Source organism: Dipodomys spectabilis, unplaced genomic scaffold, assembly GCF_019054845.1.
Source record: "Dipodomys spectabilis isolate Male_0828 unplaced genomic scaffold, ASM1905484v1 ptg000167l, whole genome shotgun sequence".
In the NCBI taxonomy this organism is placed as follows: domain Eukaryota; kingdom Metazoa; phylum Chordata; class Mammalia; order Rodentia; family Heteromyidae; genus Dipodomys; species Dipodomys spectabilis.
The window spans coordinates 2,332,969-2,351,120 of NW_024870844.1; the positions used below are offsets into that span (position 1 = coordinate 2,332,969).

The 18,152-nt window shown below is 35.9% G+C and overlaps 1 protein-coding gene across 1 annotated transcript in view; it reads right to left on the minus strand.

Annotated features, from left to right (window-relative positions):
* Nucleotides 1-10,289: 10,289 nt before the first annotated feature.
* The window catches only part of Cdh8 (cadherin 8), a 346,195-nt gene continuing 338,332 nt past the window's right edge, over nucleotides 10,290-18,152 (minus strand). The window contains exons 11-12 of the mRNA XM_042693465.1: nucleotides 13,226-13,477; nucleotides 10,290-10,837 (exon numbers count right to left, since the gene is read on the minus strand). Coding sequence (XP_042549399.1) covers nucleotides 10,344-10,837; nucleotides 13,226-13,477 — 746 coding nt within the window. The 3' untranslated portion in view covers nucleotides 10,290-10,343. The remainder of the gene's footprint in view (nucleotides 10,838-13,225; nucleotides 13,478-18,152) is intronic.

Sequence of the window (18,152 nt, forward strand, 5' to 3'; positions counted from 1 at the left end):
ACCTTCTCACACACCTCAAAAGCTTTGTGCTATTTCATGTCCAGTGACTATAGTCAGGACTTCCTCCATTATACTGAACCAAAGCTATAACTACAGCATTTCTTTTTTTTTAATCCTTTTTTTTTGCAAGTTCTGGGGCTTGAACTCAGGGCCTGAACACTGTCCCTATGCTTCTTTTGCTCAAGGCTAGCACTCTACCACTTGAGACACAGTGCCACTTCCAGCTTTTTCTGTTTATGTGATACTGAGGAATCGAACCCAGGGATTCATACATGCTAAGTAAACACACTACTACTTAGCCACATTCCCAGATGTTTTAAAAATCTTATAATAAAGGAATATGCTCAATAATTTTTATTAATAATTTTACCTGATATAGAATTTGAGTAGACTAACATCATTAAATTAAAAATGTTTCCTTCTATGTTTATTTCCTTGTTTCCAGATGCCTTTTTAATCTCAAATTCTTTATTTTTAAATGCATATTTTGACACATTTGTATATGGTCTTTGTCTTTGATAGTCAATGAATATTCTAGATTATATTTACATTTCCAGGAATAGGTGTTACTTATTAATATCGTACTGGATAGCCTGATTTTCTATAAAACAATGAGATGGCTTTAATTTTCTGGTCTTTGTTTTCCAGGTTTTAAGGTACACAGTACATGTTCTGTTGATGCAGTAAGTATTTGTGGCCAACTGATTTTCACCTGTGACATTATCTTTGTCTATGTATAACCCTTACCATAAGGATCTGTATTGTAGAGCCCAATCAATACCATGAAACATTCAGGATAAAAACACAATCATATGATTAAAAGTGCTTATGAATAAGTCTCAAATAATCATATGAGACTAGTTGCTTTCAAACCAAGAAAAAGAGTATTACTGTCTTGCACCAAGCACCATGGTATGCAGTATTATGGTGTATAGCAAAATAAAGAACCAATTTGCTGCATCTTTGGGGATTAGTATTTTACATAAGAATTTCTTAGTCTTATTTTACAAAAGACTTATATGTCTAGACTGTTCTAACTGCATTTTTATGCAACCAATATTTATTAAGTGCCTAAATCATCACCTTTCAGAGAACCATATGCACTTTATCAGAAAGTGGCAATAAACAAATACAACTTTTTGTTTAACAGTGTTTTTCCTAGATGCTAAAAACTCATAGCTAAACCATAAAGACCAAACATATTTTTTTCCTTTGAGGATTAGTATTCAGTCCAAAGAGAATAGATTTATTTCAAGAATGCTTCCTGGGCATGACATATTTATATATAATGCTACATGTGCATTTTTCTTGCTTTGTGTAAGTATAGATAAATGTTTCAGGATTTCACTTCCTCCTTTCCATTAAGAAATATTTCCAGTTATGCATCCATCTCACATTAGCCAAGAAAACCCCACTAACTGTAACCTGTTTCTGTTTTTCGTTTCTAGATACCTAAAATTATAAAGCAATCAGTCTGACTGAAGAATTGTTCTTAATGCTAATCAAATGTCTTGTGAACTATATTTGACCCAAGTATTTATGTACAGAAGAATCAAAATCAATGTGGTAATGCATTCAAGATTGTCCCTGAGATGGTTAATTTTATGTGTCAACCTGACTGAGCCATTTAGTGAGTAGATTAAACATTATTTATGGCTATTCTTGTAAGCCTGATTCAGAACCACATCAGGATTTGAGTGGGTAGATTCAGTGAAATACATTTCTTCTGTGATGCAGAAGGCATTAATGAATTCTTTGAGGACCTACAAAAGGGAAAAGAAAAACTTGAACCCTTTTAGTCTTTTGTCTTTGCTGAGATATTTCATTTTCTCATGTTTTAAGATTAGGATTCTTACGATACTTGACTCTTCTGGTCCTCAGATCTATAGACTCAGACTGTACTATACCCTGTTTTGTGTTTGTTTTGTTCCCACCCAACCTCCAGGTCTCTAGCTCACCGAAAGCAGATTGTGGGAGTCATAATGAGTTCAGTTCTCAGTAAATCTCACTCTCTGCCACTGTTCTATGTATGCACACTTATAAAAAAAGTATATAAATATATACGATTGGTTTTGTTTCTCTGCCAAATCTTAATTCCTACAGTCTTAAAACATCATTTACAACTTTCTATAGGATGACCATTTCAGTGTTTTACTGTGGTGAATCATTACAGAAGTAGGGTGCAGGGTATAAATTTGATGTTACTTAATCACTGTCTTCTCAATTTTTGTGAAGGTTCCACTAATCTCTTAGTGGTACACATTAAAAATAAAGTCTGTGAGTCCTCCTTAAAATCCATCTTTCCTTCATTTCGCACACCAAATATATCAATAGAGATTATGAATTTTATATCCAAATATATGCATGAGTTCTCTTTCTTTTGTCTGCATTACCAAGGCAATTTCTTCCTTGGGCTAAAGTATTGACCTCTGGTCTGGATGCCTTGCTTTCATTCTGGTGTCCTGTAGCCTTATTTTCATGTAGGATTTAAAGTGATCTTTATCAACTATAATCCAATTGTGTCATTCAATGCTTTTATATCCTCTCAAGTTCTTTCTTTCCCTTCCCTCCTTCCCTCTCTCCCCCTCTTCTCTCTTTTCTTTCTTTTTTCTTCCTTCCTTTCTCCTTCCTTCCTTCCTTCCTCCCTCTCTCTCTTTCTCTTTCTTTCTTTCTTTCTTTCTTTCTTTCTTTCTTTCTTTCTTTCTTTCTTTCTTTCTTTCTTTCTTTCTTTCTTTTTTCTTTCTCCTTCTCTCCCTCCATCTCTCCTTCCCTCCCTCTCTCCTTCCCTCCCTCTTTCTTTCTTTCTTTCTCTCTTTCTTTCTTTCTTTCTTTCTTCCTTTTTCTCTCCTTCTCTTTGTCTTTCTTTTTGTAATGGTTCTGGGACTTGAACTCTCCCTGAGCTTCTGTGCTCAAAGCTAATACTCTACCACTTGAGCTACAGCTCAACTATGGCTTGTTGTTATTGCTGTTATTGGTTAATTGGAGATGAAAGTACCATAGACTTTCCTGCCCAGGCTGGCTTTGAAACTTGATCTTCAGATCTCAGCCTCCCCAGTAGCCAGTAGTACAGGCATGAGGCACATGGCTCAATCACTTCTTTTCTATCAAGTGAACTGCAATACCTAATACTGAAAAGCAAGGATCTGAATATTGCAGCCTCTCCTCTGCCCTCTACAACTTTTTGTAAAATGTCTTTCTCCGCTATTATCTGGTAGTCATTTGAATTGACTAAATATGCATTGGTTTAGTACATGGAAAAAAAAACAACAAACATGTCTAACATTGCTCTTGTTTGCTTTTATCATGAACAATGGCAATTCAAATATCACTCAGTCTACTCCATGTAAATAGTTTAGAATTTTATGCATCCATTTTATTTTTTATCCTATTATCTGCTGGTAGTCTAATTCCTTCCCATTTTCCAGTTTACACAATTTTTCTTTTAAGTGCGAGATTTCCTCTGTCCTGATTCTTGCTCTATTCCCAGGATCTACATTAGTAGACTACCCTCAGTACATGTTTGCTAAATAAATAAAGTTTGACAATTGTCACATGGAGAATTACACATTTTGAAAGTCTGTAGCAGTACAGCCTATCGAGAAACATCCTATCCCAACATCACTACATGGTCAGGTTCCTAGAACATACCCTGGCTTTAATCTCTTAGAACACTACTACATAACAGCCAAATAGTCATTACAATACCACTCTATCAAGATGCCATGCCTTGCTGCATCTGATAGTCTTCTCCGTTTTTCTTAGAATACTGTAAACTCTTCTCTTTCATAGTGGAGCCAAATCTCGTGTTCAGTCGTGCATTGGCTTTTACAAATGATCCAATTATACATCAGGGTTTTGAGAGATGAGAAGCGTGTTTCACATATATTTTTTTCTTTCACACAAATTGAATTTTGTAGAAAAGAATATTGTTTCAGGGGTTAGGAAGGAATATTTAAAGTTTGTTTCCAACGTTCTTATTTGTAGCTCAAACTCTGAGCCTACATAATCCATTCACCATATTCAACAGTCAGGCTTCACAAATATAGAATAGCTCTGAAGAGCAGCACTTGAGTTAAAGAACACCTAGAAACCGATTAGAGGAAGGTTTGTTTCATCAAGGGAAAGAATACGATAGAAACCAGAAATCATTTTCCAAGCCATGATCCGTAGAGCTTTGTGATCAATAATACTTAGATAATACTTAAGAAAAAATCTTGCTCATATTTATGTAGTCATACAATAGCCCTGGAGACCTTTGCATGTGCAGAGAAGAGATGAAGGAATTAACATTTGCCTTTTGTGACCTCATATTTCATTGTGTAGTCCTGGCCTCTGAGTTCATTGAAGTCACTCTTCTCCATAGCCATTTTCCTTATGCAGCATCCTGTGTTACTCCTCCTAGCAACCCTCTTCTGTAATCTGTGGATAATAATAGAGAGAGCAATTATCTATTAGTAGGGACCCCTGCTAGACATAATACTTGTATTTAAGGTGAGAATCAGATGGTGACAGAAAACTTGAATTGGAAGAAGATTGCACACAGACACCAAAACCTTCAGCACATGCCCATTGGTTGGCAACTAGAGGAAACTGTTGCCAATGAAAGAAAAGGAGTGTATGTACCAGAAACACAATTTCACAATTCTAGAACTTCTCAGGAGACCAAAGTTCAACTCTTATCTATATTAGACATGTAATTTCCTAAACCTTTCTTTTTCTCACCCAGAAAACACATCACAATTTAGGCAACCTAAAACTTCCTCTGTGCATTCAAATTCTGGGTCTTTCTGAAAGTGCCAACATGTGTTATTATTGCTTACAGATTCTAGTTGTTATAATTTGTTCTCCTAGGTTCTTGTGCACTCATTGTTCAATTCTTATCTTAAAAAATATCTCTCCATGAAACTTCCTTAAGTCTTGCCATTGAAAGCTCTTTTTCTTCTCTGTACTTTCTAAGTACTGTTTATGTATTACTTGGTATTTATAGTTTCAAGCCTCATAAGTACAGATAGATTGGCTAAACAAAAAAATCAAGCAACTATAATCAGACTAACCTAAACCTAAATTGAGATTCAAATACTATTTAACCACAGGCAAAGAAAGTATCAACAATTAGTTTAGATGTAATGGATCAGCTCCATTTTATAAATAAGGAAGCAGGTGGACAATGTCATTACATTTATTTTCTTCATATAACCCATGTACTAAATTCACATACTGGAAGATACTCAGAAAAGGTAGTAGATAAAATTTTTAAACACCAAAGCAGGGGGAATTTTTAATTTCATATTCCCTATAATATTAGGACCTGGTCCTAAACACTAGGACCAAAATACATTAAATATCAAGAGTAGATTGCTTAATGAATAAATGAATAAAATGATAAAAAAGCAAATGTCTAATAATACACATTAGCTTCTATAATTATAAAAACACCAACTACCAATCAAACATTATATTCAATTCTATTTGGCCTACTAAGTAACATTGCAAAGCACTTTGTATAGGAAGTAAAGGTATATCGAAAATGTAGAAATATAAAAATCTATAGTAAAACTATTTCCCATCAACTATATTCTGCAGTTATTTTCTCCATAAAATTGATGCATAAACATCAAAATCCAGCTTCATCACACAAGACATTTAATTTTTGGGGGGGAGGTCCACTTGTGGGGCCTGAACTCTGGGCCTGGGCACTGTCCCTCAGCTCTTCAGCTCAAGGCTAGCGCTCTACCACTTGAGCCACAGCGCCACTTCCGGCTTTTTTCTTTTTGCTTATGTTTTGCTGAGGAATTGAACCCAGGGCCTCGAGCATGCAAGGCAAGTGCTCTACCACTGAGCCACCTTCCCAGCCCAAGGTATTTAATTTTTATCCCAGTTATGTTCACAAATGAGAGCTCTGGATTTTAAATCCTTTCAACTCTCAATCCAATTGCTTTTAAATTCAAGGAGAGATTCAGGAAGACAAAAAGCCATCATTCCAGAATTTTGGCAGTCTATGAGTTTGTAAAATGAAAACAAACAAATATCAATTATCTCTAGGAATTTAATTATGTGTGTACATTCACTTATGTCTTTGTGGATTGGTATGGCGTAGATGTTGACTGTGTGTCTATTGATCCATAAATGTGTGTATATTCTTTCCAATGTTGATATTCATGTTTAAATGGTGCATTTATACAGCCTTTATAGGATTGCCCACTGTTACCTTATCTTTTTGACTGGCAATGATAGGATTTCAGTCATGCTCAACCTTTCCGACAGTGCCAGAGATGGGATTTTTTTGAAATCTTATTACTGGTTGCACTGCCTTGATCTCAGATGGAACTTTCAATCAAAAAGGCAATCATAAGGTTATACATTCGTGAGATTCCCTGCGAAGCCAGTGATCGCATAATACAACTTGTTGGAAGGGACTACTTGCCTCCAGTCCTTATGGGGCTATAAAAAGTAATTGGCTACTTAGCTCTCAGCACCCGCTTTTCCTTCTCCAAAATACAGCAGAGCCCAGCACTCTGTTGTGTCTCAGTGTGGAATCCGGCTGCTCCTAGGAGATTTCTCAGTCTCATGCCGAGACTCGTCTTACTTTAAACATATGATTAAGCAAACTCTCTCAAAGACACATCTGACTATTTCTAAACATTCTTGCTTTACTGGTGAAGCCAGTGAGTCTATGTTTTCTTTTCTTTCATGTGTACACGTCAATTTGCCCATTTATTTTCTTCTAAGACATACCGTAAGTTTCATATTCTACAAATCGCAGTTCTGATTGAGAAAGGTAACACGTGTTAGTCATCTTGCTATAGATTATTTTTTAAAATTACAGTAACGGCATTCATAATATAAATTATAATGAAGAGCCTCTTATTTTCCCATGACATGTGAGGTTGGAGGGTTGAGGGATGTCTTTGTAATTTGGTCTTGTCACATAATAGACAGCATTGAGATCGAATGGATCCCATGTGGTCTCCAATCACCAGAGATGACTCCGTTCCCTTGACAGGAGCCACTCAGTCATGTGGTAGGCAGAGGAGGATAATTCTACTTCATTTGGCACTGAATTAACAGTTCTTTGCCATTAGGCAGAGAACCTTTCAAAGGATAGAAAAAGACTATTGTTTGGGATACACACAAACTCCTCAGACACAATGAAATGCCTATGGATTGAAGAAGTATTCTGTGTGAAAAATAACTCTCCATAGATGTGTGAGATACATACTGATGTGTTAATGCAGGCAGAACAGGAAGCAAGGCATGGCTACAAAATAATCTGTTTAATAAATTTAAAATGGTATTACTTAACATACTGAGGATTGAATGTGTGAAGTCCTCTTAAAGATTGAGATCTCATTTAACTCTCTTGGTTGGAAAAGTTCTGGAAAGCCAATTGCTAAAATAAAAGCTTCAGCAAATTAGTGTGTGTGTGTGTGTGTGTGTGTGTGTGTGTGTTCAGAATTTTATGTTCAAGATGTTCTAAAGATATAGTTAATTAGTATAGTCATATTATGAGCTACAACCGTAGCTATATAACTGAATTTACTCCCTATTACAAAACTTGAAATTCACGTTAATTCATAAATTGGGAGTACGGTACTAGCAAAGGAAACTAGAAAATCGTTTCTCTATTCATTGTTTCTTCCTGGAGAATGTAAATTTTGTGGGAATATTTGGACAATTGGTACATAAGACAATATCTCTTTCCCCCCAAATCCTACAATGAGAGTTTATTATATTGATTTCCAGCATTCAAATATACAGAGTTTATGTTCCTAGAATAATAACTAGTTCTGTTAAATATGTTTGTTTTATCTACAGCACTGTAGTACAAATAAAATAGAAACAAGTCACTTGAACAAGATAAATCTCAAAAATATGTTTTTACCTTGCTTTAGAATATATAAGATGTAATATCAATATTGATTACTACTGAAACCACTATTAATAATTCACATTCACCAAGAGCTTTTTAAAGACACCATGTGCTAAACTGGGGAATGAGAAATTAGATTGGACCCTTTCTTTGACTTCATGGAAGTGTTCAGCAGCTGGTAGGATAAGCATAAAGCATCATTGTTTTAAGACAATAAGCCTTAGATAAGAATTGGATGAGCCACTGTGTAGCTATGAAACTCCTAGGACAGTATGCAAACTTCCTTTCACAGAAAAGATGGGAGCTCCAGTTTTCAAACCAAATTCATTTTTTTTCTGTATCAATCCCAAGCCTGTGACTTACAAGGCAGATGACTAGAGTCTACTTTTGCCTAATGAGATATTTTGCTCTAATGGACATATTTCACTTGGTAGCCCTCTAGTAATGGAAGAGAATTTTGAGATCTAGACCATAGTCTGGGTCTCTCTTGTCAAGTCTGGCTCTCTGGTTCCTTTATTTATTTTTTAAATTTTAGATCTGTAATCTTGTCTGAAGGCATTCCCTGCTCTTTCATTTACTTTCTTTTAGGGACCCCAGGAGACAGTTGGACTACCTTTGAGATATTGTGTCTATATTTTAGGGCTCTGTTGTACGCTTGCATGGTAGTATTAGCAAGCTGTATGTCTTCTCTGATCATGATGACTATTACAAGTACAAGCTGTCATGGATATGAATTGGCTGAACGTTTTAGAATTTCAGTTAGAGCCGATAATTTTCATAATATGACTTTGTTTGGCTGGAAAAGAATGATGACAACAGAGGTATTTATAAAAATATATTTCACAAAGTAGGAAAACAATACAGGAGTTTCTCTGAATACAATACATGGAGTAAATAAACAATATTGCATTAAAGCAAAGTAGAAAATTAAAATGATCTGCATGTAATGCTTGAGTTTTATCATACATTTTCTACTCCGACATGGCAGCTTTGCATTACAAATTAAAAAGAATGCTCACATCTTCTAGTTCTGTTCTTTTTCTCTTTTTTTCCTTTCTTTTTATTTTTCTTTTGTAGTCTAAGATACTCTGTGTATCACCATGATTGGGGACAGAGATGCTAAAAACATAAGCAATAAAATTATGTACAAATTGGTTCCTGTTCTAAAAGAGTGGGGGCAACCCGAAACATGTTTATTGGGCAAGGATTTAGGTAAGTATCTAAAAGTCTAGAGTTTAAATATTCACAGGAGTCAATATACTTTCCGATGTTTGTGCTTGTAGTAAAAACACCAATTACTAGGAACAAAATAGAAAACAGTCTAAAAGTTTCTCTGGGAAAATGCGATTTCTGCCATTAACCAGTCACAATAACACTTTCTACTCTAAAGAGACTATAAGCTCTCCTTTTGATAATATTGCCTGCCATACTTATCTCATCAAAATGTACATGTATTAAACATTCATTGTATATATATATTCATATAAAACAATCTAAAGGATTATTAATGGATATCATTTACGCTTTTCCCATATAGTCCTTTAATCTATAGATTACCAACCTTAATAAATAAAAGCATTAATGAACATCGATAAAATATTTATTTTTGAAGATTAAACAAATAAATTCACGCGCTAGCCGTAAAACCATCTGTCTCTGATGTTGTTCACTGTGGGATACAGTTTATCTCTGTGTCCCCCTAGAGGAGGGATGAAGTGAGAAGGAGCCAGGAGGAATTCTGCTTCTACAAAACAAGCCTGTTGGAATGGGATTTCTCTTTTCCCACCACTGACTTGACAAATCCCCCCACCCTGGAATGGATTACGAACATGTGAATATTTTAAGGCTCGACACAATATTTAAAGATGCTATTCAGTCTCTGGTGAGTGGGGCCCCAACAACTATGTACAATGTGTGGTCACCGTACCGTATAATCTAGGAGGCCTCCCCCAAACTCCCCAAAGTCATAATGTACAGCAGACCAAGTATTGCTTTAGCATTTGTGGTGAAGGGGGGAAATCAACCATTTGCATTCATTCATAAAAATTCTTGCAGTAGACACAAATCAGCAGCAGATTCCTTGCAGGTCCATTTTTGTTTTTGTTTTTTCCTAAGAAAGCACCTTTTAATTTTGATTTCTTTTTCCTCTTTTTTTAAAACCGTTTCTCTAAGGATTAGCAGGGAAGACAATCTTTGCCTGTGGTGGTCAAGTAAATATCAAATATCCAAAGACTTCTAGACACTCCACATACTTAAGTCACACTCCACAAGATCGATAACCTCCTAACATATACTTTTTTATTCTTATTCTTATTTTTTTTTTGGTTCAACATTAAAATGTGGTTGAGTTTATAGATGATTGGTGCTAAACTTGCCTCTAAAAAAACAAATAGCCACATTGGTTGTATCTAAGGGGCGTGACCCTAGAATATTACAGAATGCTCAGTTCCATTGATTGATTTATGATCCACTGTCAAGTTTCTTTGTCACTTTCACCAACAGAGTAGAGTTCGCCCAGTCTCTTAAAGCGGGGACCCCAGTCACTGAGGTAGTCAAAATTCTGGTCTGAGTCTGATGTGGTGGACTCCAGAGAGCTCAGGGAGCCCGCCACAGACCCTCGGCCTTCATAGCCATAAATCTGAATGGAGTCGTAGGGCGGGGCTGTAGGGTCATTGTCTGCCTCATGAAGCCTTACATTTATAAATTCATCGACATCAACACCATTTGGAACTGGAGCAAGCCCTTGCCTTGGCATAAACTGCAAATCTGGTTTAATATCCTTACGGGGTAAAAATCCATTAATTCCATCTGGGTTTTGTAAAGTTGCAATGTCAAAAGCCTCGGTGTCCTCCTCGCCTCCTCCTTCGTCGTCGTAGCGAATGATGTTTTCTCGAACGTCTTCGTCATCTTTGATAATTAATGGCTCGTTTTTATGCCGCCTCAGTGTTACAAACAGCACCACGATGACTGCGGAGGAAAAAGAAATCAGATCACAATGAGCAAAATAATCACATAAACCTTTCCTAAAGAACAGTTGGCCAAATATCATAGAAGAATTTATAAGGACCAGATGATGTATGTTCAAAGGAAAGCCAATGTAAAACCAAAAACCAAAAAAATAATCTTAGGCATCCTTATCAGGGAATTAATCTAGCCTCTTTTGTGAAGAATAAACACTAAGGCTTCAGTAAATGTTATTCCAGATTACTTCTTTTTATTAAGTAATGATGGAATTGGCTCAAATAGATTTCCATTTACTGGTGGTGAAAATTACATTTCACAGTGGTATAGCGCTAGACAAAATCACATAGATAATAACTCTTTGTACATAGTGAGTACATCACTTAATATTCTTTGGTGTATGTCTATCGTCTATATTTGTTTTTACTTTTTTTTTTTGTTCTTGGTTTTGTTTTTTGGTTGGTCCTGTAGCTTGAACTCAGGGATTGGGCACTGTCCCTGCGCCTTTTTGAGTTCAAGGCTAGCATTCTATCACTTGAGCCACAGCATCACTTCTGCAATTTTCTGAGTGCTTTATTGGAGACAAGAGTTTCATGGATTATTCTGTCCAGATAGGCTTTGAACTGCCATCCTCAGATCGCTAGCTCCTGAGTAGCTAAGATTCAGGCAGACTTTTTTTTTTTAAAACAGGAAATAGATATGGTGGTGCATATTGATAGTTCCAACTACTCAGGAGATAGAGGAAGGATATTTTATGTGAATTATAAGCTAAAAGGAAAAATATTGAAGCTGTGTCTCAGATGGTAGAGTGCAAGGCCCTGAGTTCTTATAGCAGAGTTCAGTTTTAATCCCCAGTACTGGGGGAAAAGAATGGAACCCAGGACCTCAGCGAGCTGTTCAAACAATTTTGACTGAGGTATATTTTACTCCACGTTTTTAGCAATTTTTTAAATTACTGATCAATTGAAAAACAGGTTTTTGTTTTCTACAGAACAAGCAAATATCAAAGTTTTATGGATAAGTTTTTTTTACTCTCATGTGACTTTTTATTTTCAAAGTGATATACAGAGGGGTTACAGTTACATAAGAGTAAATTTCTTTATATTGAATAAAGACTGGAACTTCTTTTTTTTTTTTTTAACCTGGAAAGTAGACCCAGTGCTGGGGAAAGGAAATGAACATTCGTTACCAACCAGGTTATCAAAATGAAACTTGAAATAATGGAATAAAATTGTTAATGGTGGAATACTTAAGCTCAAGGCAGGTGTAACTGGTAGGACAGCAACTGACATCATCCTTAAAATGTTCTATTCCTCAGTGGATAAAACTCTTCATTGATATTGCCCTACCATCTTTTTATTTCTTTTTTCTTTTCAAAACATATTCTATGTATCCCAGACATACCTGTTTCTCTATTTTTTTAAGTTGGAATTATCTTTTTTTATTATTCTCTAAATTGTTCTGTCTCACCACCATGTCTGGTCTTCATCTTGTTTTCTTAATTGGGTTTCTTAGTAAAAGGAATATAGAATGTTCTCTCTTTCTCTGTCTGTCTCTGTCTGTCTGTCTGTCTCTCCCTCTCCTTCTCCCTCTCCCTCTCCCTCTCCCTCTCCCCCTCCCTCTCTCTCCCTCTCTCCCTCTCCCTCTCCCTCTCTCTCTCTCTCTCTGTCTCTCTCTCTCTCTCTCTCTCTCTCTCTCTCTCTCTCTCTCTCTCTCTCTCTCTCCCTCTCTGTCTCTCTCTCTCTCTCTGCCAGTACTGGGGCTTGAACTCAGGGGCCTGGGCACTGCCCCTGAGCTTATTTTGCTCAAGGCTAACATGCTACCACTTGAGCCACAGTACCATTTCTGGCTTTTTCTGGTTACATGCTACTGAGGAATCGAACCCAGGGCTTCATGAATGCAAGGCAAGCACTCTACCATTAAGCCACATTCCTAGCCCAGAACCTTGCTTATAATTTTGAAATCATTGCTTTTTGTCTGCTTGTTTTCTCTTTATTTCACCAAACTCTAGAATCAATAATCCAGTTTGTACAGTGTTAAGATGCAATAGTATTGAGGAAGTACTTTATGTGCATCATGTGAACTGGAGGTCTTCCTACATGTTAGATGAGATGATAAGCACAAAAAATGCTTATTCTAGCTTCCACTGCTATGATGCTTTATTACTTTTCCCCACTTTTACCCTGATAATGAGATTGAAAGCTCTGTTTAATTGGATGACTACCAGTACAAACTTATCTCTTCACCTCCTATCAGTGACCACAATATATGGTTGAAGATAGATCATCTTCAATAAAGTAATATTGTCTACTCTCCAGGTTGAAATTTACTATCCACTGACAGTCATTAAAGAGACAGAATGATGGTGATATAGGTTATGAAGAGATTACGTACCGAGCAGCAAAATGATACAGGCTAATATGGCAATTAAGGCTCCCATACTGAGTCCAATGGGAAGGACGTAAGCTTCCACATTACAAGACTGGACAACACCATCATTGCTGCAACCACAGACCCGGATCGTCAGGGTGCTGGTGCTGCTCAGCGGTGGATTCCCACTATCACTGATCACGATTGGTAAAAGATAAACTTCTTGCTTCTGCCGGTTGAATCCATTATGCTTTGCCAAAATACTCAGAGAATTATCTGGAAAAAGGGAAAATTACAATAAATTGTGTCACTTCAAGATGTCTGTCCAAACAACACTTGAGTTTCCTAAGTTTTAATTATACTTTGTAAATCCTCCGCAAACGTTAAGACAATCCCAGCAGCACGGAGCCAATTAGAATTTTCCTCCTTTTAATCTTTTCAGTTTTCAAATAGCATGAACCAAAATATCCACCTCATGATTGAATGAACAGAACACCATAATGAGCATGTGGAGTTTGACTTCTCGTTTTAAAAGCGAGGTATTTGTTGCAAAAGAAATAAACTTTCAAACTCTTTCTAGAACATGTACATTATTCCAAGTCTTTTTAGAAGACACACCTTAATCCATGTCAGCATGAATCTTGAGGATTCCAATGTACATGGCAAAATCGACTCCTTAGAATTTCACCATGTTGGATAGAACTGAGAAGTTCTGTATTGACAGATTGACTGTGTGGTAATAGAACATGCAAAATTATAAAGCTGTTGACCGCTGCAGCATCTAATAAGTGTCTCTTATGTCCTAGAGCATTCATAATAAGGAATATCAAAAGCCTCCTTTCTGTCAGTTGGAGGTGAGACATCACACCTTTAAATTCCAAAGACTCACTTGTACAACACTTTTTCACAAGAAAAAGGTGAAAAGTCATATATATATATACATATATATGTTTTATGTATCTATATCATCAGTTACATATATCTTTATAATTATAAATTATATGTAATTATATATATGTATAATTATATAATTATATATGTATAACCATATATAATTATAAATTATACGTAATTATAATTACATATATATATATATATGCATATATGTTATCTGGAGCAATATTGAAAGATATTTTGTTAAGCAGTACTTAATGATACAATCTTTGCTATGAAGTTAATGCTGTCAGGGAGAAATGATTGATCCCATGTTGTTCTTGTGGTTCTCAAACTCTCACCCATAATAAAGTTTTTGTTGGCCGGTTATCCCCATCTCCTGAAAACTACCATCACTGAGTCCTTATTATTTATCAATGTTTCTCATTCTGATTGAGGAAAGACACTTGTTTACACAATATAGGGACATTGATTATCTCACATTGCCCTCCTACCTAAAAGCAAATAGAAAACCCAGCATCTGGTGGCTCCGGCCTATAATTCTAGCTACTCAAGGAGGCTGAATTCCAGAGACATCCTGGGCAGAAACACCACAAGGCTGTATCTCCAAAACATCCAGCACAAAGGTAGGTGGGAAGTGTGATACATGTTATAGAGCACAAGCCAGTGAGCCAAGCAAGCAGACCATGCAAGTATGAAGATCTGACTTCAAGCTCCAGAGCCATGCACACACCCAAAATATCTAATTTTGGTTACCAAGGTAATGTTATTTGGGCAAAATTATTATTTCAATTACATTGTTTTAGGTATCACCAAATATCCAGACTTCAAAATACTAGTCTACCTCATTGTTGAAAAGTAAAACAGTGGCTTCAAACTTTTGTTGTCAAATTTCTGGTCATCATTGATTTACTGATTTTCAAAATACTCAAACACATGGTCATAGATCCTTCTGAAGTGGCTTTGCTATGCTCAGTCTTATCATATTAGGGTAGTACGCTGATATTTTCCTGAAAATAATAGTCACTTACAAGTTAGATGTAAAAGTAAGTTTAAGATGTAACAAACCTATAGTGCAATGCTACTAGGCAATCAAATCGAAAAAGCACCCTGCGTCAACAATTATCTTTTCTAATATGCTTGGTTTTGTTTCATTGCCCAATCATTTGCAGAGCAAAAAGACTTGTACTGCCTCATGGAAACAACAACTAGCAATCTTTATTGTCATGACTTAGAAGAAAATAGCAATCAGTTAAAAGTAGGAGACATATCATAAAACAAGTCTCAGAATATAGTTTCAGAATTTGTGTGGTAAGTGTGAGTGTAGCTAATTGGTACAGATAACATGTGTGGATATTTTCATAGTTTAAAACTGAGAATGTGAATTGTTCTTCAAGATGCAATTAATTAAGTTACAATTAAGCTTTAGTCTTTTTAAATTTAAATTTTATTGTAAAAGTGATGTACAGAGGGGTTACAGTTACATAAGTCATTCAATCAGTACAGTTCTTTTTGAACACTGTTACCCCCTCACTCATTTTCTCCCACTGTTTTGCCTCCCAACCTCCCTCCCCATGAAGTTGTAAAGTTCATTTCCAACATAGTTTCTAGTGAGTATAACTTGGATTTGTTTACTCTTCCTCCCACCATTTTTGTGATTCCCCTTCCCTTCCCTAAATCAGATAAAGTTATATATAAGATACAGAATACAGAAATAAATTTAAGAAAAACAGTGACATCAGGGAATGAAGCAAAGGGAGAAAAAAGAAAAAAGAAATATCTGAAAACAGTACAATTTAAAAAAACCACAGAACCTCTTGTTTCCATTTCTTGGAGCTCATTTTGATGAACATTATTTTATATGGCTGCATGCACATAGCTATTGAGCCATTGTGATCTCTGAGAATATCCTAGACATATGCCAGTTATTACAAATGAGGGAAACCATGCAGCCTATGTTTTTTTGGGTCTGGCTTACTTCACTTAATATAACTTTTTTCCAAATCCTTCCATTTCCTTACCAATGGTGTAATGCCATTCTTTCTGATGGAAGCATAGAATTCCGTTGTGTACATATATCACATTTTTTTTGATCCACTGAGGGGCATCTGGATTGATTCTGTATCTTAGCTACATAAAAAAATGTTGCGGCAAACATGGTTGTGCTGGTGGCTTTAGTGCAGGATGGTTTGTAGTCATTTGGGTAAATGCCAAGGAGTGGGATTTCTGGGTCATAGGTGAGCTCTATGTTTAGTCTTTTGAGGAACCACCATGCTGTTTTTAGCCTTTTTGGTTGAAATTATTAAAATAAAGAAGTATCATTACAGATATTCTTTAGTCTATAGTGATACTTTGAAACTGCAGCAGGAATGTAGGTTGTTTCTGGGCAATGCCATCCCCTTCAATATTTAGTAAAGCATTTATACATCTAATACTTCTTTCTCATATTTCTTTATTAATGTTGGAGTGTGTACATGCTGTCCTGCTTTGTATAAGGATATTAATGACTAAGTAAAGGGCATGTATGAGTCCTTCTTGCTAATTTTGACCTGCTCCAGGCAATACCAATTCCTGTTTGTCTGCTTAGATTTATATTTTATTGATATTTGCATGAATTATTGATTTACTTGAGTTTTTAAGTATAATGGATTTATTATTGTGCCAATCAAAAATCCTAAAATAGCTAGGCATGGTGGCTCAAGTTTGTTATTTTAGCTACTAGGGTGGTGAAAAGTTATGATTCAAGTACAGATAGGGGCATATAAAGTTACATTTGGATAAACTTATCAGATGAGCAGAAAAGCTCTAAAGCTATGTACATATGACCATATAAGATGATGCTAAGCTAGGCTTAATTTCTTGAAATGGCTTGGCACTGTGACCTGTGCTTATGAGCACAATAACTAGGTGAAGCACAAATAGAAGTATCACAGTCTAGGCTAGCCCTAGAATAAAGCAAGACCCTACCTTGAAAATAATGAACCCCAAAAGGGGCTGACTAGAGTGGTTCAAGTGATTATAACCCATTACAACAAACCAACAAATCAACTACCACACACACAAAAGCATAAGCTAACAGTTGTAGACAGTTGAAATTAATGCATTTGGAAAATTATAAAAAGTGTTTCATATATCTCCTACAATGTTGCTTCTATACACAATTATCAATTGCGGTGCTTGGTGTTTTTAAGCATAAACACTCTTAATTATATAAATGGTTCTTTATAAGCTAACTTCTTGCTTTATATTATTATGCAGAATTTATTTGTTTTTCCTATACTGGTAATGTATTTTCTCAAGGTGAATTGTGGTATAATTTATACCTCACCCAGTGAACCTCAATGATTAGCTTTTCACAACTCAAATTTTCTAAGTCTTCTATTTCAATAAGCTATTTTTTACCTTGCATTAGTAAACCTTTTTTTTTTTTGATTGTGAAAATACCGTACAGAGGGGTTACAATTACATGGGCAAGGTAATGAGTACATTTCTTATCAAGCATTGTTGCCTCCTCCTTTGTTTCTCCTTCCCATTCCTTCCCCGCCCCGTCCCCTAGCCAAAGTTGCCAAAGTTGTAAAGTTCGTTTTTCGATATAATGTCTTGTACATTTCATTGTTGCAGTGGGACCACCTGTATCACTATTTAAATGATTTGTTTTTTCCCTTCCCCTCCACAAATTATACCAACATCAAATACAGTGAAAGCGGGGGTTATACCGTGGGGGAGGGACATACAAAGCAACAAAGAAATCATCTTATAAATATATTAGAAACAATCGCAAGAAAGAAAAAAACCTTTGAATCCTTATCTTGGGGTTCATTTTGCCTAACATCAACATATCTGACTGTTTCTGCTTGTCAAATAAATAACTGCCCAATAAATAAGTGGGCTAAAGACTTACAGAGAAACTTCTCTGAAGAGGAAAGAAGGATGGCCAGTAAACTTTCTTTTAATACTTGTTAGCTTTAGAAAAGATCTTGATATTTGTCAGGGAAATTTCTCTTATGTTCTCAGGTAGCATTTCTGATCTATTCTAGGTCATTTCCTCATCTCTGAC